At 68.3% G+C, this 21,070-nt stretch overlaps 1 protein-coding gene across 3 annotated transcripts in view; it reads right to left on the bottom strand.

Moving 5' to 3' along the window:
- Positions 1 to 1,690: 1,690 nt before the first annotated feature.
- MTA1 (metastasis associated 1) overlaps positions 1,691 to 21,070 on the bottom strand; it is a 38,840-nt gene continuing 19,460 nt past the window's right edge. Inside the window, exons 4-21 of one of the 3 annotated variants that reach the window (XM_061181393.1) lie at positions 18,184 to 18,234; positions 17,661 to 17,787; positions 17,327 to 17,390; positions 14,840 to 14,957; positions 11,635 to 11,737; positions 10,726 to 10,825; positions 9,895 to 10,083; positions 8,500 to 8,574; positions 8,309 to 8,367; positions 7,820 to 7,935; positions 7,419 to 7,570; positions 7,135 to 7,324; positions 6,951 to 7,040; positions 5,820 to 5,972; positions 5,654 to 5,689; positions 2,862 to 2,893; positions 2,420 to 2,571; positions 1,691 to 2,318 (exon numbers count right to left, since the gene is read on the bottom strand). In XM_061181393.1, the coding sequence (XP_061037376.1) occupies positions 2,168 to 2,318; positions 2,420 to 2,571; positions 2,862 to 2,893; positions 5,654 to 5,689; positions 5,820 to 5,972; positions 6,951 to 7,040; positions 7,135 to 7,324; positions 7,419 to 7,570; positions 7,820 to 7,935; positions 8,309 to 8,367; positions 8,500 to 8,574; positions 9,895 to 10,083; positions 10,726 to 10,825; positions 11,635 to 11,737; positions 14,840 to 14,957; positions 17,327 to 17,390; positions 17,661 to 17,787; positions 18,184 to 18,234 (1,958 nt within the window). In that variant the 3' untranslated portion in view covers positions 1,691 to 2,167. Of the gene's footprint in view, positions 2,319 to 2,419; positions 2,572 to 2,861; positions 2,894 to 5,653; positions 5,690 to 5,819; positions 5,973 to 6,950; positions 7,041 to 7,134; positions 7,325 to 7,418; positions 7,571 to 7,819; positions 7,936 to 8,308; positions 8,368 to 8,499; positions 8,575 to 9,894; positions 10,084 to 10,725; positions 10,826 to 11,634; positions 11,738 to 14,839; positions 14,958 to 17,326; positions 17,391 to 17,660; positions 17,788 to 18,183; positions 18,235 to 21,070 lie in introns of those variants that run through there. The other 2 variants (XM_061181392.1, XM_061181394.1) reach the window with 2 other exon arrangements.

Genomic DNA, 21,070 nt, shown 5'->3' with positions numbered 1-21,070 from the left:
CAGCAGGGTTCGCGGGAAGCAGGCAGGGCCCCGAGGTGGCCAGGCCAGGTGGCTAGGTGTTAAGGCAGGTCCCTCCCCTAGGGCCGCAGTGCTGGCAAATGGCACGCAGGAGCCCAGTCTCGCTTTCCAGCAAGGCCCGCAGGGCTGCGCCCAGCGGTGGGCGGTGGGAGGTCCCAGGCAGGGCAGACGTCCGGGCTGAGTCCCTTGTGGGGACTCTTGTCCCCCTGAGATGGCCCTGGCCCTGGGGGTTGGGGGGGATGGCTACAGCCCCCTGCCAGGCCCATGAGAACAGGCCAAAGCTGGCAAACACTCCTGGGCACCCAAGACCTTGCTCCCCCCAGCCCATACCCACCTCCCACCCCGCTGCTAAGGCCCGGCTCAGACCTCCCAGGCAGCCGAGAGGCGGACACGCAGCCCGGGCCCTGCCCAGCACAGTGCTGGGGTGGGGGCGGGGGACCCCGGCTCCCGGCTCTCCGCAGGGCCTGCCTGTCCTTGGGACAGAGATCTCGACCAGCCTGGGGGGAGGGCCAGGTTCGGGGGAAGGGAAGTCAGTCCCCGGGCCTGGGGAGAACCCTCCCCTCCCCTCCCCACCCCATCCTCAGGCCCCAGGATTGGAAAAGGCCCCAGAGGAAGCTAGTGTCTTTCTCAAGGTCACCAGCCTCCCAGCCACCCCCCCCACCCCCCCCACCCCCCCCTACCCGGGCTGACACTGCAATGAAGCCCTGGGGCAGCAGGGGTGGCAAGGGGTGGTGCCAGGACTGCAGATTAGAATTGGCTGGGGGGGCGGGGGGGGGGGCCACAGCCACTCCTCTGACACCCTGGCCCGCCACCCTGCTGGGCCCTGCAGCTGGGTCGTGGAAGGCCAGGACGCCCCTTATCTGTCTCCAGCGAGGGAGCAGGGTGGTTTCTATTTCAGTTCCCCAGCTGAGATGCCTACGCGTCACAGTGGGGCTGGAGGCACAGGAGGCAGAGCTCGGGAAGGGGAGCCCCTTGGGGAGGGCCTCACTGACCCCCTCGGCCGGCGGAGGTTAGCGTGGCTCCCAGACCCCTCCCCGCAGCGGCCTGGCCGCACCTGTCCCCTGGGCCCAGAGCGGGTGTGCGGGGGCCAGCCGAGGCAAGATGTCTGAGAGCGGACTTGCTGAAATCTGAGCAAACTCTCCCTGTGGAAACTCCACACCTGCTAGGGGTGGCCCTGCAGTTCCTGGCAAAAACCCGCAGACAGCTGGGGCAGGGCTCTGCCAGGAGCAGGCTGGCCGGCCAGCTGACCCAGCTATGCTGGCTGCCCCGACGGAAGCCAGGCACCTGCCAGTCTGGGTCCCAGGCCAGGTCCAGACCACCCCCTGCCTTGGACAGACACAGGGGGTCTCGGCTCCCCCCCACACCGAGTGAGCGCCAGCGAGCCCTGGCTGGACCTCTCCCTGCCCCCAGGGCCAGGTGGTGGGCATCAGGCCAGGGCCTCCGGGAGGCAGGTATGTGGGCCAGGCCGGCCACGTGCTGCTCGCCGGGGCCTCTCCCTGAGTGTCCTCCCCCATGGCGGGCCGGGAGAGTCCAGGTTGGGGGCGCCTCTGGAGCCACCCTGGCGAGGGAGCCCGAGGCCAGCGCCGGCTCTGCCCTGGGGGTGACGTGGGCCCAAGACAGGGAGAGGACTGAGGACAAAAGACACGGAAAGGGCTAGTTGGATTTTTGTTTTTATGAGTTTTTTTTTCTTTGTTTTTTTTTAATATGAAAATTACTTGAAAAGACAACGGGCCAACCCCACCAGGCAGCTCGGCCGGCCGCTGGCCACGCCGATCCTAACATTCCAGGTGTAAGTTACAGAGCTTAAGTTCATCTACAAAAAAAGTAATAAAAATAAAATTTAAAATGGCACCTTCAACAGAACACAATGAAACTCCCGGCCGGCCCGCAGGCCCGCGTTGCAGGGCGAGCGCTTGGGCGGCTCCTCAGCTCCACTCCGGCCAAAAAGTAAACACAAAGCTAAAAAAATGACTCCTCGGAGGCCCTGGAGTAAGTTAGGCGGCGCTTCTCCCCGTGGGGGGCCGAGGAGCAGTCTCTGCGGGGGGGAGGGCGGGCGGGGGCACTACCGAAACCGGGCGGCGGGCGGGCGGCGGGCGGGCGCGGTCTGCGGTTGGAGGGCCTTGCGGGCAGGCAGGCAGGCGGGCGGCACCTAGTCCTCGATGACGATGGGCTCATCGTTGACGGGCGCGGGCGGGGCCGGCCGCAGCGGCAGGGCCTGGCTCGGGCGCAGGGCGATGGGCTTGTAGGGCCTGCGGGCCGCGCGCTTGGTCTCGGAGGACGAGAGCAGCTTGCGGATCTTCCTGTGAGCGAGACACCGAGTGACGCGGACGAGCGACGCGGACGAGCGACGCGGACACGGTGGCCCCTGCCCCCTGCCCGCCGCTGGCCCTGGAGGCCCCACCTGGTCTCCTCGGTGGCCATGTAGAACACGTCATCGGGGGCGTCGATCCAGTTCATTCGCCGCCGCTTGACGGGGGGCAGGGAGCCCCCCCGGATCAGCCGCACCTTGGTGGGGTACGCCTTCCCGTTGAGCAGGAGGTTCCGGCTTGGTCCCTGAGGTGGGGAGGCGCCAGGGGTCAGCCCGGGGCCTCCGCGTGGGCACCCGGAAACCCCGAGGTGGCGGTCCCAGCAGGAAGCATGGAGGCTCGGCCACCCCGGGCGCGCAGGGGGCCCTCCAAGGGCTGTGGAGACCCGCCGCCTGCCCCTCCTCTGGTCCCACTGGGCCTCCCAGATGCTCCCGTGCAGCGCCTGGCAGGGCTGGGGGGCCTCCCCCAAAGGCCCGTGGGAGCTGTGGGAACACACGTGTGTGTACGCGTGTGGAGGACGGCGGCCCTCCAGCTCACCATGTGCCTGGTCTGTCCGTGATTCGCCAAACCTGACAAGAGGAAGGAGAACAGGCTGTGAGGTCCGAGGCAGGGCATGTCCTGCACTCAACACACTCGCTGAGGACCCGCAGCCGAGAAGCAGGAAACCTGGGGCCAGGTCCCCCCAGAGCCGCAGCCCACACCCAGGTGGTGCTCTGGGTGGGGACCAGGAGTCTCGGATCTGAGCTCGCTCCCTTGACTGGGCCGCGACAACTGGGGCCTGGTCTACAGTGGGTATAAATACGGTGGCACCAGGGAGCCCCTCTGCAAGGCGGCCACTCCCCCCGGGCAGCACCACTCAGACCCCAGAAGGCCGGGCCACCCTGGGCTTCCTCCCGAGGGGCCCCCAGCCCCCCTCACAAACCCTGGGGCCAGCCACCCAGGGAGGAGCTGGTGGAAGCTCCCAGGAGTGGCCAGTAGGCCAGGCTCTGGCCAGGGTTCCCACGCTTCCACCCCGTGGCCGGGGGTCTGGAGCCACAGCAGCTGCCAGTGACTCAGGAAAGGCGCCGTCCCAGGTCTCGGTCCACACTCCCAACCGGCGCCCAAGACCTGTGGCTCCCAGACACACATGGAGCGAGTCTGGGGGCGGCCGTGGGAGTGCGCGGCCGTCAGGGCTGGTCTCCAGCACCGGCGTCCTGCCAGAGGCCTCCCAGGACCAGCTCCTCCCAAAAGTGCCCCTTGGCCACGGTGCGTCTCTTGACAGCAGAGACGAGCTGTCCAGCCCTCCCCTTTGCAGACCGCCTCCTAACTTGGAGTACCCCAACCCCGGCAGGGCAGAGGGAGGGGCCGCGGCACCGGGCCTGCAGCCCTCGAGGCCCTGTGCTACTTACCCAGGTAGGTGCCTACCAGAGGGATGGGTGGCGGAGGAAAGAAAGCACACGGTCAGCGTTACAGGGGAGTGCGTGCATGCGGCGGGCCCAGAGGGTGGATGCAGCCGCAGGCGCGTGGGTGGGCCAGTTAGCCCGTTAAGGCCCCACTGGTGCCAGGGGCCGGCCCTCGCCCAGAGCCAGCTCCCACCACCCGCTGCTGCCCCGGCCGCCCCACAGCACCCCAGGAGGCCAGCTGTGGCCTCCTCCCAGGGCTCGTGTGCGGCCTCCGATAGCCCCGCCCGGCCCCCCCCACCCACCCCCCGACCCCGGGATCCGCACGCTGGGCTGAAGTTGATAGGTACGGAAACACATCGATGTTGGAAAACCCGACAGAAGCAAATAGATTTCATCCCTCCCGCTAACTAACGGCTTTTTAACAGGTCGAACCCCAAAGCCCGAAGCTGCCTGCTGATGAGCACGCAGCCCCTCACCCCCTTCTGTGGGTGTGATCAGACCATCCCCAGGGCACCTGTCGCAGGGGCAGATGAGCAGCCAGCCCTGCTGCTGGGACCAGGGGCTGCGGCAGCCTCCCCACCCGAGGGCTATGGTGGGGAGGGGGGAGATCAGCAAGCAGGGAGTGGCTGGGGGTGAGATGAGCTAGCGCCCCGCCCTCGGAGCCCCACCGAAGGGTCGTGGGTGAGGCAGCCGGGGCAGGGGGGGGCCTGGTGCCGGCAAGAGCCTGTGTCCAGATGGAGTGAGATGGCAGGACCCGGCACCAGTACCACCGGCTGACCCTCAGGATGTGCCTGCTGGGGCTCCCAGACACAGCCGAGAGAGGGAGCGTCCAGGGGACAGGGCTGGGCCGGGTGGCCACTGGCCGCTGCCACCTCCCGGGTCCCCACGTCCGGCCCACCTCCCACAGATCCCAGGACAGCCAAGCCTCGGCCAGACCCCCGCGGCCAGTACCCCTCCAGTCGTGAGCTTGGGAAGGGCTCTGGATGTGTCCATGCTGGCTGCCCCATAGAGCTGGGGTACCCACACCAGACCTGACCTTGCCGTCACGAGGGGCTGGCAGGAGGGGCTCCGAGTGCACGTCCCACGTTCTCCCCTTCAGCTGGTTCCCTGCTCACCTCCCCCCCCACAGTGGTCCGGCCGCAGGCAGACCCCTGGGGGGCCCTGGGACACCCAGGTCTGACACGTCCCCCACTGCCACCGTAGCTACACCCTCCTAGAGCAGCCCCAGCCCACGGACACCCCACCCCCAGCTGAGGGGGCAGAAGCTGGGCCCTGGGCAGGTGAGAGGAGCCACACTCCAGAGGCGCCCGACGGCAGGAGGGTCCCACAGAGGGCTGCCCCAGCGCGCACCCCACGAGCACCCCACCCCACTCAGGAGACGGCACTGCTGCCTCAGCTCTGGGACCCTCAGCCCTGGGTGCGCCTCCCTGCGGGGCCCTGGCCTGAGCGTCCACCCGGGCCTCGCCGACCCCCACCCAGCCATGCCGGCCACGCCACGGCTCTGTCCCATCTGCCCCCCGAAGGGACCAGGGTCCCACAGCCCCCCACCGGGGCAGGGGCGCGGGCAGGGTTGCAAGCACAGCGCAGGCGGCCACGCAAGCTGAGGCTGGCGGCATGCGGACAGTCGCAGCACAACGGCAGACAGTACAGGCGGGCGGCGGGGGCACCAGGGCCGCCGGAGCGAGGACAGTCCACTGACCGGCGCTGGGCCCGGAAGGAGGGGCGGCCCGCGAGCCGGAGGCCCCAGGGCAGGAGGCAGCGTGTGGGCGAGCTGGGGGCCCAAGGGGCAGCGCTCCGGTCTTTGCAGAGTGACAGGTGAATCGGGAGGAGCCGGGGCAGCAGGGTGCGGCCCAGCCCGCGTGGACTGCCCTTGGACGTGCCCTGAGCCGTCCGCCGCGCACGCGTGAGCACAGCACACACAGGCACGCACGGAGGGCCGGGCCTTACCCCTACTGGGCATCAAGAGGCGCTTCTTCACGTTGCCTGGCAGCGCCCGGCGGCAGGAGAGAGGAGAGAACACACGGTCAGCGGGTGCGGGCGTGGCGGGGGCCAGGGCCGGGTGCCCCGGGGCCACAGGCCGCGCTGGCCGAGCCCGAGGCCCCGCCGGACTCACCGTCCACCCCGTTGTGCTGGTCGTAGCCCCTCTTGCCCAGGATGGTGGGGGAGCCGCGGTTGATGACGGGGGCCGACTTGGCAGGGGTCAGGCCGCTGAGCACGCCGGACACGCTCTTCACGGGCTCGGGCTTCGGGGGGCGGGGGTGGGTCTCTGCAGGGGCAACGCGGGCAGGTGGGCGCACTGCGGGTCCTCAGCAGCAGCCCTGCCACCCGACTGTGGGCTGCCAGAGCCCAGGCCCATGGAGAGCAGGGCCTGGGAGGGAACCGCAGTCCAGCACCCCCGGGCATCCTGAGAGCAGGGACAGCTGCCGGGGCCGGTCTCCTTGGCTCCTCAGCCCCAGCCCAAGGGCCACATCCCCAGCGACCACCAGCAGCTGACAGGCTCCAGACACCCATAAACAAGCGGGTCCACTCAGTGGCCACTGGAGCTGACAGCACAGGGCTGGCCACTAGCCAGACGATGAATGTTAACGGCCCAGCTGGCTGGCCGAGGACGAGCCCACGAGGGCCGGCCCGGAGGGTACGGGCTCACGCCTGCCAAGGTCCCCCAGCCCTGGGTGGCTCTCAGGGAACAGAGACCACCTCCCCCCATGGGTCAGGGCGAGGCCAGCCCCGGGACCAAGACTCCAGACAGCAAGTGCTGCCAGAGCCACTTGTGTCTGCTGGGAGCATGCCTGGCTCACGGTTCTGGAATGTCCCTCACGAAGGGAAAGCCACCCCCAACACTGGGGGGGACCAAGTCAACCCAGCCAAGCCCAGGGCCCTGCCCCCCTCCCGCCCGCCCAAGCCCCTGGCTAAGTCCCAGGAACAAGCTGGGGGGGGGGGGGGGCAAAGCCAGCTGAAGTGCTCAGGCTCCCCAGGCCACAAGGGCCCTCCCTGCAGGCTGCTGCCTAGGTGTGCACGTCTCCCACCCAGCCGTGACCCTGCCCTGGGGGGTAGGGTGCGGAGAAGCCCCCGCAGGAGACGCCCATCCAGGCTCAGAGGCATCACAAGAGCCAGTGCGCCCGACCCAGACTCCCGGGGACTGCGGGGGCAAGGGGAGCAGGGTGGGGAGAGGCTGGGACCCCTTAGGGGGGTTAGGGATGCAGCAGCCGGGGGCCAGGGCCGCGCTGGAGGAGAGCAGGCTCACCGAGGTGCCGCAGGACGGCCTCCAGGGGCTTCCGCGCGGCCTGCTTCAGCACCAGCGGGCTCTGAGAGGCTCCGGGCAGCCGTGCCGTGCCTGTGGGGCGTGAGGCCCGGGTCAGAGCTCCCGCGGGGGCCGCACACCCCGTCCCCACCAGCCCTGCTAGCGCCCCTCCCGCAGGGACACTCACACTCAGCCTTGATGGCCGCACTGTTGATGGGCATGTAGGGGTGCCGGGCGGCGTGCCACGGGCGCAGGATCTCGCGGCACAGGCGCCGGGCGATCCGCGTGAGCTTGGTGGTGTGCAGGTAGAAGGCCTGTCTCGTCTTCATGGCAAACTTGGGGCTCCCGCTACTCCGCGCTGGGATGCCGTGGGGGCTCTGCGGAAGGGGGCGAGCCGCCCCGACACAGCGCCATGACCGCGGGCCGGACCGCGGGGCGCGCGTGGGGGCAGGGTAGGGGGTACCGACTTACCATGTTACTGCGGTTGGGTCCTGGCCTCTCTCCATCTAACCGGGTTGGCATTTTCAAGCCACCATATTTCTTCCAATATGTCCAACAAGATGCGCAGAGGCGACACTGCATGTTAGGGGGACCCCAAGAATACCACTGGTAAGACTGGGTGGCTACGGACAACAAAGTTGGAAATAGACGGATTCTTAAGCAGAACCAGTGACGGCAGAGAGCATTACACAGCTGTCACCCGCCCGCGCCCGCCCCCCGCCCCCCGCCCCGTGGGCCCGGGCACCCGGTGCTCCCCGAGAGGGCTTCCCCGGCAGGGCGTGGCCGCCGCCCCCAGGCTGGGCCCCAGGGCAGTGCAGGGGCACCCAGGGCTGTGGGCTGGGGGGCACCCGGATGCCGGGCGGGGTACTTACTGTAACAGCTCTCGCAGGCCCGGCCAGCCCCAGGGCTCTGGCCTGGCGCCCCCGCACCGTTCACCACGCCTGCCTTGACGTTATTGACGCTGATCTGGTTCGGGTTTGGCTTGTTACTTGGGTAAGGAAGGGAGAGAGGGAAGACGTCACGGGAGCACCAAGCCCTGGGCGCGCGGCTCCGGGGCCCGGCAGCCCCCGTCCAGACCTGCCTGGCCACAGGGCAGCCCCCATCCAGACCTGCCTGGGGGTGTGCGGTCTTTCTCCCCTCGAGTTCTAGAAGCAGCTCCCGCCTTGTCGACACCCCAGCTCCCTCTGCCTGCGCTTAGCTCAGCTCAGAGTCGAACCCCGGGCCGGGCGGGTTCCAGTCCTGACGCCCTGTGCTGCCCCCGGGCCACCACGGGCTTCAGTGACAGGCCCCTGACTCTCTAGGACTCAGCCAGGGCAGCACCACGGGGCCACGTGGGACGGTGCCGTGAGGGGCGTACTTACTAGTTGGGGATATACACTTGCTTTAACTTGCTCTCCGCTTCAGCTGCTTTCAAGCGTTTCTTCAAACACAGAACAAAGGGTCAGGGCAGCCAGCAGGTGGGTCTGGAGAGGGATCCCCCAGTCCCCGCGCTGCCCCCTCACCGTAAAATTCCCACAGGACCCCTCGGCCCCCGCCCAGGCCGAGCCCTCACCTGCTGCACGTATCTGTCGGTGGTCTTCCACATGTAGTAGTACTCGATGATGCTGGTGAGCGACTTCCAGGGGAGCTGGGGGGAGACGGGCACGTCAGAGGGTGGGCGGGGGCGTGGCGGGGCCGCTAACCCCACCCAGGAGGGGGCGAGCCTCCCCCAGCCCGCGTCAGGGCCCCTCTCGGGCCTCGCCCTCTCCCTCAGGCACGCTCCATTCAACGCCGGTTCCGGCACCTCTGCCCTGCTCGGCCGGTGGTGGGTGCTCCCTCCCCCTGCGCAAGGCGCTGGGCGCCCAGACACCAGCCCCACCCACGACCGTGGGCTGCAGCGCTTCCACCGGTACGTCCTCGTGATCGCTCTGCTCCCAAGTCCCAGCTCCCCACGGTTCAGGCGCCACCTCTGGGCTCCACAGGCTGCGTGTACGTCCAGTGCGGCCGTCAGAGTCTTGCCGCTGCCATCCCGCGCCCTGCGTTTCCACGCCACGTCTGGGCCAGTCTCAGCCGAGTCCCGCGGCGCGGACTCACCCACAACGTCCGCCCGGGCACGTCGACAGCTCAGACTCTGTGCGCACCTGGGCCGATGCCGCACGGGAGCACGAGGGGCCCGGGGCGTGCGGGAGACGTGGCGAGGCGAGCGCTTTACTTCCCGCCCGCCTTCTCGCTCCACTTGTTTCTGTGTGAGGAGGCCTTCCTGCTCTGCTTAGGTTTTCAGTGCGCTCTGCGCATCTGCCTTGCAGAGGGGGCCGGCTGTCCGGGCTCGGCCTGTGTCCACGTCACCAGGGGCTGCGCGGGTCCCTCTGATGGCCTCTAGGGACCGACACTGCTTCTCCACCCTCAGTGGTGCCGTCTGCCTTCTGATGTGGGTCCTGTGGCATCAGCTCGCCTCTTACTGCAGAGGTGCTGCTCAGAATCAGATGCTGGCAAGGCCGCCGCGTCCTGGCCCCTCTTTGGGACTCGCAGTCAGGCCGGCCCGGCCGCCCCTGCTGCCCTCTCTGCACAGGCGCGCTCTTCTGAGTGACCACCAGTTCGCCTCCTTTCAGATGAGTTCAAGTGTATGTTAGGGGCTGTAAGGGCAGGAGGGGTCCCTGAGGGCACAGGCCCTGCCCGTGCTGGAATTCCCACGGGCTCACTGGTGGACACTTTCAAGGGACACAAAGCAAGGACATACACGGAGACGCTCGGCCACTTAAGAACAACCAACACAACCAAACAAACCAAGTCAAACAAGACCCGGCGAGGACCCTGGCGACACCAGCACGGACCCTGGCCTTGGTGGCACAGCCCAGGCCCCACCAGGCGGCCCTGGGCATTTCCTCTGGAGCCACTAACGTACAAGGGGACGGAAACACGGCAGCCGGGCGGGCACAGCAGGGCCCTGAACCTACCCCCCGGTACTCACAAAATCCTGCTGAATGTCAGTGAAATCCTTCCCATACTTCTCCAGGGCCTCCTCGAAAAGGCTGGCCTCCGAGGCCGACCACTCCTCCATCTCGTCCCTGCAGAGGACGGGCCCGCCCTGCGGCACCAGGGCCGAGATGGCCTTGGCGACGTCGTACACACTCCTGTGCAGCGTGTCCATGGCGTGGAACTGCAGCAGGAGAGGCGGGGTCGCCCGGGCCCCGGAGCCGGTGCGACCCCACCCCGCCCGGCCCCAGGCAGGAGGCACACCCGGGCCGTGTGTGGGAGGCCACAGGACCCAGGGGCTGGCCCTCCCTCCCACCTGGGAGGGGATAAGGACAGTCTCGGGGGCAGCCGGGGGCCTCTGGGGAGAGTGCAGGGAGGCGCCGAGCTGCTCGGAGCAGATGAGGGAAGCAGGCGTGCTCCCAGGCCCACTTCGGCAGGGGCGGGACTCCAGGAGGGGGTGGCTCAGCCAGCAGACAGGGGGTGACTGACCCCAGGGCCAAAGTGCCCTGGGCAGGAGGGGCCGGCCTAGGGCACGAGCCGTCCTCTAGGAGATGCCGCTGCCTCTGAGGTGGGAAGTGTGGAAGGAGCAGGGCGGGCTGAGGACGTGCGGCCCGCGGCCCAGCAAGGGCCCGGTAGGGCCTGACCACGTGCCGGCCGGCAGCCTCTCACCAGCATTGAGACAGGGTCACCACACAGGGGCAACGAGAGCCCTGCGCTGTGCCCCCCAGGGAGGGCTGCGCCACCCACGGAGGGCTGTGCCCGGGGGGCGGGTGCTGGCCTGAGCAGATGCACAGCGCCGCGGCTGCCCGGTGGCCCTCTCACTTACCAGGGTGATGTCCCGAGAGGCGGCCGCGGCGCTCATGTGCAGGCTGGGCTGTCGGACAGAGCTGCTGCAGTCCAGGGCGCGTGCAAAGGTGCCCACGGAGCTGGGGAGGAGGAGAGACGCTGACCACTGGAGCGGACAAGCAGGAGGGGCGGCCGGACCAAGCCGGACACGCAGACGCGTCCAGACTCGGCTGTCTCGGGACGGAGCACTCTGGTCTGGAGCACGGGGACGTCGTTTCTGAGACTTTGCAGACCTCTTCTTACAAAAGAGAGCCTTCAGGTCCTGAGACTCAGGACCCCATTCCTACACTGTTTCCGACGGCACCCGGCCCAGGCGCCTTCTGGGCGTGTGGCCCCCGTGTGCTCGCAGGAGCTCCCCTCCTGCTGTCCCAGCCCAGGGACCCCTGGGGGGCCGGCCTGGGCAGAAGCTGCTCCTCGGAGGGCTGCCCCTTTGTGCCCAGGAGGCCCTGCGTCTCCAGGCCACATCTGCCCAGTCCCGGAGCCAGACAAGCACCTCTGTCCCGCCCTACCGTCCGGGGAAAGAGCCCCATCTGCGCCCGGCTTACTTGGCCTCGGCCGGTGGGCGGCCCCTGAGGTCCACGGGTCGGGTTGGGGGTGGAGGTGGAGGTGTCGGGCTGCCCCCCGGACCCAGGGACCCAGCAGCCCCCCAGAGCCGGCTCCACCTTCACGGAAGGGCCAGGTCCCACCCTGCAGGCCTCCCTAGGAGCCACGAGGGGGTCTCAACAGAGCAAGGCCCCGGACCCTCTGACCTCCCAGGCCCTTCACTGGGGGATCCCCTGTAGGACAGGCATCCCGACGCCCACCGCAGGGATGGGGCAGTGGCTAAGGCCCCGTGCCAGCTTGTGCCCGGGGGTCGGGCGGGACGTGGCCGCCCCAGCCCAGAACTCACCGGGCCACCACCAGGAACTGGTCAATCTGCTTGTCCACCAGCGGGTTGTGAGCCTCCCACACCTTGGTCTCCAGCTTGGACTGGTCTCGGCCGTCCTCCTCGCCTGCGAGGAAGAAACACTGCACGGTGAGAACAACTGAGGCCGTGAGAAGACCCCCGAGGCTCCGTTTGGAGCCCAGGGTCGGACGAGGGACCGGGCTGCTGAGACGGGGAGTGCCGCGCTGGGAGGGGCGGGGAGGGCGAGCGAGCCCAGGGACGAGGCCACAGCGCGCGGGCACACACACACACACGCACGCAGGCACGCGCACGCACAGAGGCGGTCGGGCCCGGAGCTCCAGGGCACGCTCGACACACGACGGCCTTCACCTCTGGAAACAGTGAGCGCCTGGGGCTGGCAGCCCGTGGCCCCCGTGGAGGAGCTTGAAGAGGTGCCGTCGGGAGGGCCCAGGGAGCACAGCCAGCTGGACAAAGGGGCGGAGGCGGCTCGGATCTGATCAACCAAGCTCTTTACTCTGAGACGCTGCAGGGTCAGGTGCAGCTGCTCCCAGCCCCCAGCGGCAGCCCCGTCACAACGAGGACACTGAGGTCGACTCAGGGCGGACCCACATGCCTGCCACCCAAGGGCCCCCTTGGTGCCAGAAGGCTCCGTCTCGGGGCATCTTCCCTCTGTGGGCGGGAGCCCCGCTCCTCACCCTGTATGCGGCGGGCATGGGGGCTCAGGGCCCAGCCAGGAGGGTTTCTCTCCTGGGCAGCTGCCCATGCCAAGTGCCAACTGCCACGTGCTCCAGGCAGCAAGGGGCAGACGAGGCCAGCACGAGGGTCCAGAGAACGCCCACCCCGAGGTCACACCCCCGCTCAGCTCAGGCGCTCAGCCTGCACGTCTGCAGACCCTCTCAGCCTCTGTTGCTCTCGGTGGCAACCGACTTCCAGACCCAGGGCAGGACCCCTCACGGCACTCAGCAAGTCCGTGGGAGCCCTGTGGGAGCACGGTCATGCAGGGCCGGGCATGGCCGAAAGTCACCAAGGAAACACGTGCTCCCTCGCCCTGGGGAAGGTCAGGCCCTGCCAGGCTCCAGGGGACGGCGCTGGGCCAGGGGCTCACGGGAGAGAAGCCCCGCATTGCAGATGTGCAGGACCGACCCGGGGGTGGGGACGAAGAGATCTGAGGGGTCAGGGTCCTGGGGGCTGCGTCTGTAGGACGAGCACAGGTGGGACCTTCCCAGTGTCATGGGTTGGCTCCTTCCTGGTGGTGACTCGGCACGGAGAACCCTCCCCAGGGACAGTGGGTACCAAGGAAGGCGGGGCCCCCCCTCTGGGATAAAAGGTCCGCGGGCCGCGACCAGCCCCCAGCGACTGCCGGGCAACTGAGCCCAGAGCCACGGGCACAGCTAGCTGTGGCCCCACCTGTCGCCCATGCCCGCTGGTGCACCCTGCAGATGTCTCACGCGTCCAAGGCAGGGGCACGGCTTCACCTGCTGGGAAGGGTCCAGGCTCCAGGAGGAGAACAGGGAACTGAGGCCTAGGCCGACCCCACCTCGCCCCAGCGGCCCAGGGGTTGGGAGGAGGAAGGGCTGTAGGGATGCCGCCCCTGGCCCTGGGGCTGCAGGTAGGGCTTCCCCGGGGCGCCCCGAGACCAGAGACACATCCTCCTGCCAAGCACCCAGGGATGGCCAAGAAAGCGAGGTCCTCGGACGTTCCAGCCACTCAGTGTTCTCCTGTGGCCGTCGTGTGGCCTCTCCTGTTTCCCACTGGATGTGGCCCCCACCAGGCCCTTTATCTCAGCCAGGCTGGGATGGTGTAGACCAGGAGGCCCCATGGGGCCCCTGGAGGATGCCCGTCCCTGGAGCGGGGCCCCGGTGCCAGGTGCACCCCGCCCAGCAGGGGGACGGGCTGCACCAGGAGACCAGCTGGGCCAGCGCATCCGGCTCTGCTCAAGTGCGAGGAGCCCCCACGAGTGACGCGAGCAGCCACAGGGCAGGACCACAGGGCAGAGCGCCAGGGCTGGCAGGAAGGGCAGCCTCGCCCCACCCGGGACGGAGCCGGACACCCGTGAACAGAGGGAACCGCCCCCAGCAGGTGCTTCCCATCAGCCCTCCCTCTCACATCCGACCGGCGGCAGGAACCCCCATACGACAGAGACAGAGACCAAAACCAACCAACGGGGGAAGCAAGTGTGTGTGTGTGAGATGCACACGCGTGGGAGGTGTGGCGTGCGTGTGCGCTCGTGTGTGTGTGTGTGCAACAGGAAACACGCACACAGGCCAAGAGTGGATGTTTAGGACAAGCGGACCAGCTTCTGGGGATCAGGCGTCACGTCCCCGAAAGGAGTGGCAGCCACGGAAAGAAGGGACGTCCGGTGTTTCTCCAGCACAGAGGAAACCGAGGCACAGACCACAGGGGAGCCGAGCCCAACCCGCGGCCCCACAGGTGCTGGGGACGCTCGCCAGGAGGACACCGCGCTCCCGAGGGACACAGGGACCCCGAGGCCACCTGGGCGCCACGTGGGGATGACCCTGCACACAGGGGACCAGCTCCGCAGGAGCACAGGCTCCGAAGAGAACAGGCACCGAAACGCCATCACGGACAAGCAAGTGCGCGGTTCAGCCGTCAGGCCTGCTACATGGCAATTACGCGGCCGCGCAGGAAGGAAGGGGGGGAGGGGAAGTGGCGGGTACCACGAGGCCTGGACCCCGCTGCGCTCCTGGTCAACCTGAGCTGCCTGAGTGAGGCCACCACCCAAGTGACCCGGGCTCAACCACGTGGCCCCAGAAGGAAGCCTGCCACACGGCGCCCCAAGCCAGACAGCACTGGCCTTGCTGGTCACCACAGGTCCACGTTCCTGCCTGGGCTGCTTGGTCGGGGACAGAACGGGCTGAGAAGATGGGGGTCAAGCCCACCCACAACCCCCAGGCTGCTGAAGGACTGAAGGGCAGGGGAGCTGGGCACTGCGTCCCCATGCACTTCGGCCTCGCGGACGGCACCACCCGCTAGAAGTCAGTGAAATAGGCAGATCCATTCAAACGAGTTTTTGAGAGAGAAAAAGAGCTTTGAAAAGGTTATGAAAACAACTGCCAAAAGGAAACAAAATCTCCAGGTGCCAGGGAGGGTCCGACGACCCCTCCTGCTGGGGGTCCTGGGGCTTTGCTGCCCCATCCCAACATCCAGAGCCCCCCGCCCTCCCCGCCAGCCTCCCGGCCCACCCTACCTTCTTTCAGCAGGTCGGTGATGTCCGCCTGGTACCGGTTCCCTACACGGATCTCCCCCTTGTCAGCCAGGAGGGTCTTCTGCTGGGGGTCATAGACGAGAGAGTAGAAGAAGAAGTCCTGGAAAACAGCACATGGGGCGGCGTCAATACACAGCACCCTCGGCCACGCTCATGGGAGGTCAGCAGACGGGAGGGGACGACCATCAGGAGAGACAGCGATCTGCTCGGAGACACAGAGAGCTGACAGGTCAGCAGGCTTGAGAGAGCAGGTGAGGCAGCTGTAGGACCAGTTCCCCAAACTGCCGCGTGCCCACCAGCAGCAACAGTTTGAAAACTGAGTTTATAAGAGCATTTAACAGCAACAAAAATCCTAAGGCACGTGGGAATGAATCTGACAGATTCTGGGCACGTCCTTTGAGAAGATGGTGCCGTTTTCGTGCAGTTGTCACAGGAGACGTACACAAAGGGGGTTACGTTACAGAATGTTCTGGACTCGGTGCCCAGAGCTGTCAGCGGAGCAGCAGGCCGCGGCCCTCAGCCTCGGAGCCTGTCTTCACCCCGCACGCCCGCGCCCAGGCTGTTCCGGCTGGAACTGGCACAATCCGGCCTTTCTGGCCCTTCGCTGCCTGGCACTCCACGTGCCGATGCTGTTTCTCAGAAGCTGCTTTGCAAAAACCAGCCTGCCGACCCTGGGCTTCCCCTGGGGTCTCCCCGTGTACACCGAGGGTCGCGGCACCCCATGCCAGGACTTCCACCTGTCCCCGTGTCCCCGTGTCGCCTTTCTCTTACTCCCTTGTGGTTGCTTCTCGCGGCCCCTGCTCCCCGGGCGGCGGCCAGCTCCTGCGTCAGAGCCGAGGGCTCCTCTGGGTGCGGGTCCGTGTGGGCTGCGGCTGCACCCACACCCGAGGACTGACTCCCTGAGGCCCGAGCAGGACGGCGGGCCTGGGCGCAGTCAGTCGGTTCTCGCCCGGGGCCGCCCAGACCGGGAGGGAAGGCCGCCCCAGTGGGCCGCCTGCCGTCTCAGGCTAAGAGCCACCCACCCTTAGACAGGTGAGCGGAGAGAAGCAGAAAACACGAGGCGTGCGCCCAGGAGACACACACAGGTCCCTGAATGGGGCCCACGCGCCTGCCAGAGACCAAGTGGTTCACAGCCGCCTTTTTGCTCACGGCCGTCCCTCCGCATCACCACCTCTGTGTGGCTGTCACCAAGGGGTCTTTCTAAACTGCAGACAGCAGCCCCCAGTGGACACACGCCTGGGGGCCACGGCCCCTGCCCTGTCCCGTGGGCAGGCACGCGGTGGCTCCCTGGAGCCCGGGCTGCCCTGGGGGCTCTTCAGCGCCGACTCCAGGCAGTGTCCTCCCGGCGGTGCTCCAACGCCTGACCGAGTCAGGCCTCGGTGAGGCCATGGCACCGGGCTTGCCCTCACTGGACCGCTGTCGCCATGGTCCACGGTCCGAACCCCCGCCCACCTTGCCCCTCTGGGCCCCCGGGAAGAGCCGGGCCCTGCCTCGGGGGGAGGGGACTATGGCTGAGAACAAGCGTCGCCCACAGGCGATGACACTCCTGCTACGAGCTGCGGGGTGGCCGCACGCAGGTCCCGGGGGAGCCCGCGGTGCGTGGGGACACGCAGGGAGGGGACCCCGGACCCACAACCACTCCTCGCCTGACCCCAGGAGCTCCCTTACACCGCGACCTGTCCCACTAGGTAACACCCGTGCCCGCGCTGCTCCTGACCCTGCTGGCCTGCCATCGTCCCCAAACACGCTTCTCGCTGCTCCCAGGACTCACGCGTGCACCCTCTGGGGACGTTTTGGGTCGTTCCGCCTCAGGGGAGGGGCGCTGGGCGGGCAGCACGGACAGCCCGCAACAAGCACCACCCGCCCTGGGGGTCACCGCGGGCTCAGGGTGGGCAGCTCGGGTGTCAACAGCAAGGCCCAGGCACCGGCCGCCGTGGCTCCGCTCCCACCCTCGCCTGTGGGATGAGGAGGCCGGTGCCCTGGCCCCAGACCCTGGCAGCACTGACGTTTTTGATTTCATAAACTCAGAAACCCTCTGGTCGCCCGGCCAACACAGTCGTGGGTCAACCCAGCGAAGACTGGAGACGGTGGCCTGGACCGCGGTAGGGCCACACGCCCGCTGGGGAAGCCTGACGGCGACCACGGCGGCCAGCACGGGTCCCGTCGTCCCCTCCAGGACGAGTCGTGCCCCTCCTGGGGGGCGGGGGGTGGTGGGGAGAGCAGACCCCCGGGAGCCGTCACGCCCATTTTGGGCCCTCTCTCTGGAGGTGCGAGGAGTGGGGACTGCACGGGACACCGGGAAGGGCTGTGACAGCGCCTGGCCTTAGGGCGCCACGGGCAGGGAAGGGCCTGAGCCCAGCGTGAGGTGGGAGCAGCAATGCCCACCCAGACCAGACCAGCAGAGCCAGGATCCACCTCTGCCCCCACCCCCCAGCCCCCAGCCCCCAGCCCATGGTGTCGGGGCCTCACCTCCCGTTCCAGGTAGGACTTGAGGGACTCGGTCTCGTTGAGCAAAGTGACGCTGCACTTGCCTCTGCAAGACAAGGGTGCGCGTCAGGGGAGCTGGGCAGACTCCCTCGTGCCCGCCCCAGGCCCCCGGGCACCTGATGTGGGTGGCGGGACTCCCTCGTGCCCGCCCCAGGCCCCCGGGCACCTGATGTGGGTGGCGGGACTCCCTCGTGCCCGCCTCAGGCCCCCGGGCACCTGATGTGGGTGGCGGGACTCCCTCGTGCCCGCCTCAGGCCCCCGGGCACCTGATGTGGGTGGCGGGACTCCCTCGTGCCCGCCCCAGGCCCCTGGGTACCTGATGTGGGTGGCGGGCAGTGACTCCAGCTGTCTTGAGAGGAAGAGCTCTCGATGCCTCAGCTGGTGCTTGAGCTTCTCGGGCAGGTCTGCCATTTCTGGGTTTTCCATTTCCTCCTCTGTTTCCCCTGAAGGACAAAGAGCTCCTGTGAGCTGGTCCCAAAGACACACGCTCAGGCGGCCGGACAAAGGCCCACCCGCTGGATGCACAGGCCCCTCCCCGTGCTGGACCCGGGGCAGGTGGCAGTGTAGGTCCCCGCAGGGCACCCCAGAAGCCCCGGGCATCTGAACAGGAAGGAGGACAACGTCCTGTGCTGGCCTGGGAAGCAGCACGTCAGAGAAAGAAGGGAAAGCGAGACAGCAGCTGCTGCACATCCAGGACAGGGGGGCAGGACCCACCGTGCCCCGCAGCCCTCCCTGCGCCAGGAGCCCCTCAGGCCCACCTCGCGGCAGGGCACACAGGCGCGGCACGTGGGCAGCCCGGCGCACAGACCCCAGGACCCTCCCGCAGGGGCGGCTCTTACCTTCCTCGCCGTTGTCGGCCCCCGATCCGGTTTTATAGCAGACCGACAGGGCTGTGTAACAGAGAGACAGCGCCCACATGGCGGGTCAGCGACAGTGCGCCACGCCACTCACTCCCTGCCCAGCCTGGACCGAGGGCTGTGCGGCCGGGAAGCAGGGTGGACAAGGGGGCTGCAGACCACCCAGCCAGAGCCAGAGAACACCTGAGCCTCTGGACATCCCGCCTAGCTGACCTCAGCTCCTGCCCACCCCACGCCCACGCTGCTCAAGACTCTCCGAGCAGAGCCCCAGACAAGCCTGGGCAGCGAGGCCCTGCTACCTGCACACAGAACACACCTGCCCCTGCGAAGTCGGGAGAAGCAAGGACGGGGCGGGGGACACGGCCGAGCCACAGCGTGGGGTGCGGGGGGGCGCGGGGGACGCATCCCAAGGCCAGGTCAGCAGCGCGTGCTTCCTGCCTGCGGATGGTGACCCGGGGGGCCTCGGCCACACCTCCAGGGCTGGGCCATCGATGGGCACAGGGAAAGCCTGAAACTCGAAACTGGCATGCGGTGGGGCTGTGGAAGGTCTCCACGATGTGGACCCCAGCACACGCAGCCCTGGGGCTAGGGCGCCCCCAAACACACGCTGGCGGTCTGGGGTCGTGCACAGTGGGGTGGGGGAAGCCAGACGCACGGCGAAACCCATCCCCTGCCCCAAGACCCAGAGGTAGGGGCGTGGAGCCCAGCCCCCCAGGCTCTGGGCCACCACAAGGCCCCTGGCCCTCTGCTGCCCCCCTGTGGTGGCTGCAGGGAGTCCTGGTGCCCCTGGGCAGGGGACCCTCACCCCGCCCCCAACAAACCCCGGTTGCCGGCAGCTCAGACTGAGGCCAAGGCTAGGGGCGGGGGCGCTGGGGGAAGGGGGGCAGGGCCGGTCGGCCCAGGCCGTGGGCCACGGGAGCCTGTGCACCCACACCGCTGGCCTCGGCACCTCCCTGCCCACTCCCGGGGACGTCACCAGCACCTGGAAGCCGGCCCACCATCCCCCACACCTCATCCTGCTCACGCCCAACCGGTGACGGCACCGCTGGCCCCGCAGCACGGCTAGGAACCGGGGCCAGGGGCAGCCAACCTGGCCCCTGCCCGCGACAGGCCCTTGGGCATCCGTTTCAGGTCTGCAGACACCGCCCCTCCCCGTCCTGACACTAGCTCACAGTGGCTCTGAGACCCCCAGCCCACCAGGGCTCCCTGCCATCAGCAATGGTGAGGAGGGACCCAGGAACGCACACCCCAGGGCCACGCTTAAGGCCTCAGGGGTGGCCAGGGCTTGGGCCAGGCCGACCTCCAGCCCCCGGGAGACCAGGAGAGAGCCTCCCCACAGCCCCCAGGCCCCGTCCCCAGCGGACCCTCAAACGAGCGTGGGCTGTGGCGCTTGGCCTCTAGGAACCCAGGGCACGTGGCCCCTGGCGCAAAAGCCCCTCCCTCTGGGATCCAGGGGGCCCGGGCCCTGGGCTCAGAGCTGGGGGGCCTTCCCCACAAGGCCCAGGCAGGCTCCGGGCTCCCACCCTACCCCGGCTCAGCTCACACACCCTACTGGCTCTCCCGAGCCCCTGCAGCTGGCTCTGGGGGGTTCCAGGGAGGACCTGTCACCCGTGCCCACTGTCCCCTCGGGCAAGGCCTTGGTCTCAGGAGGACAGCTCTGTGGGAGGGGGCCACACACCTCGAGACGGGGCCGTGGCGGAGCAGAATGTGGCCTGGAGACCCCAGCAAGGGCTCTACCGCTCTGGGGAGGCCTGTGTGGCCCCAGGGCATCTGTGCTGCACCAGGGGCTGGACGCCCTGGTAGGGGCAGCGCGGAAGCTTGTCCCTCAGGCCCCCAGGCCCAGAAGAAACTCGAGCAGCTAATCTGACCGCGCAGTGGGCTCCCCTGGGTCTCTACCCCTCCTGCCAGAAGGGCCCCCAGAGTGTCCCTACACCCATGCCTTGACGCCGGGTGAGGCCCTGGGCAGCGAGGTGCACCAGCCTCGCCCCAGCTGCAGCGAGCTCACAGATGAGCACGCCGGGAGAGTCAACCCCGAGAAACGTGGTTTCTGCACAAATCACCGCGAGACGGAGCAGCCAGTACAGGCTCCTGAGAAAATAGCCGAGGCCCCGCACTGAGACGCGGTGAGCTGGCGGGAGCGGGTGGCCTCCTCAGAGCGGCACATTCTGTGCGCGTGACACGTGTTCCCTGCAGCTTGGCTCTGAGTCCCCGGCAAGGAACTTTCCCTGTGCGCAGAAGCCCCGCCGGCACCGCAGGGCCTCTGCCCACCCTGCCAGCTCCAGCACTTCTGCAGGACCCCCTCCTCCCACGGGTCTCGGGGCCTAACACCTGGCCAAGCTCCCCCCGGGGGCCTGAGAGCAGGAGAGCCTAGGCCCGTGGACACAGCGCGCCGTGTGCCGAGGGGCAGGGGCTGCGGTCGCTCTGGGCCGAGCAGCAGACACAGGGAGGAGATCCTCTGTCATCGACACCCCCAGGTCACCTACCGCCAGGGCCACCCCCAAGGCCCCCGCCAGCGTCCTGACAGCATGAACGGGAGCCCGCGTGCTGACACCTGCAGGGCCAGCGACTGCACGGACCACTGCACTGGGCCACGCAGCTGTGCACCCCCAAGACCGCGGCTCTTTTCCTCTTTTCCTCGGCACCGGGAGGCCAGAGTGCAGGGGTGGTGGGCACAGGCTTTAGGGTGAGGGGCTGAGAGGCACTGTATCCCATCTCTGTCCCCTCTGGGCACAGCTTCAGGGTCCACCATTGGCGTGCCACGGGGACGCTCCTGACACAGAGGCCAAAACCCAAAGGTGGGATCCCATCCTCCCGTGAGGCCAGACGAGGCCGGCAAAGAACCGGCTGCGCCCTCACGGTCGGCCGCGCG

This window comes from Eubalaena glacialis, chromosome 2 (genome assembly GCF_028564815.1).
Source record: "Eubalaena glacialis isolate mEubGla1 chromosome 2, mEubGla1.1.hap2.+ XY, whole genome shotgun sequence".
In the NCBI taxonomy this organism is placed as follows: Eukaryota; Metazoa; Chordata; class Mammalia; order Artiodactyla; family Balaenidae; genus Eubalaena; species Eubalaena glacialis.
The sequence above is the reverse complement of the archived record's forward strand: the minus strand, read 5'-3'. Positions and strand labels throughout refer to the sequence as shown.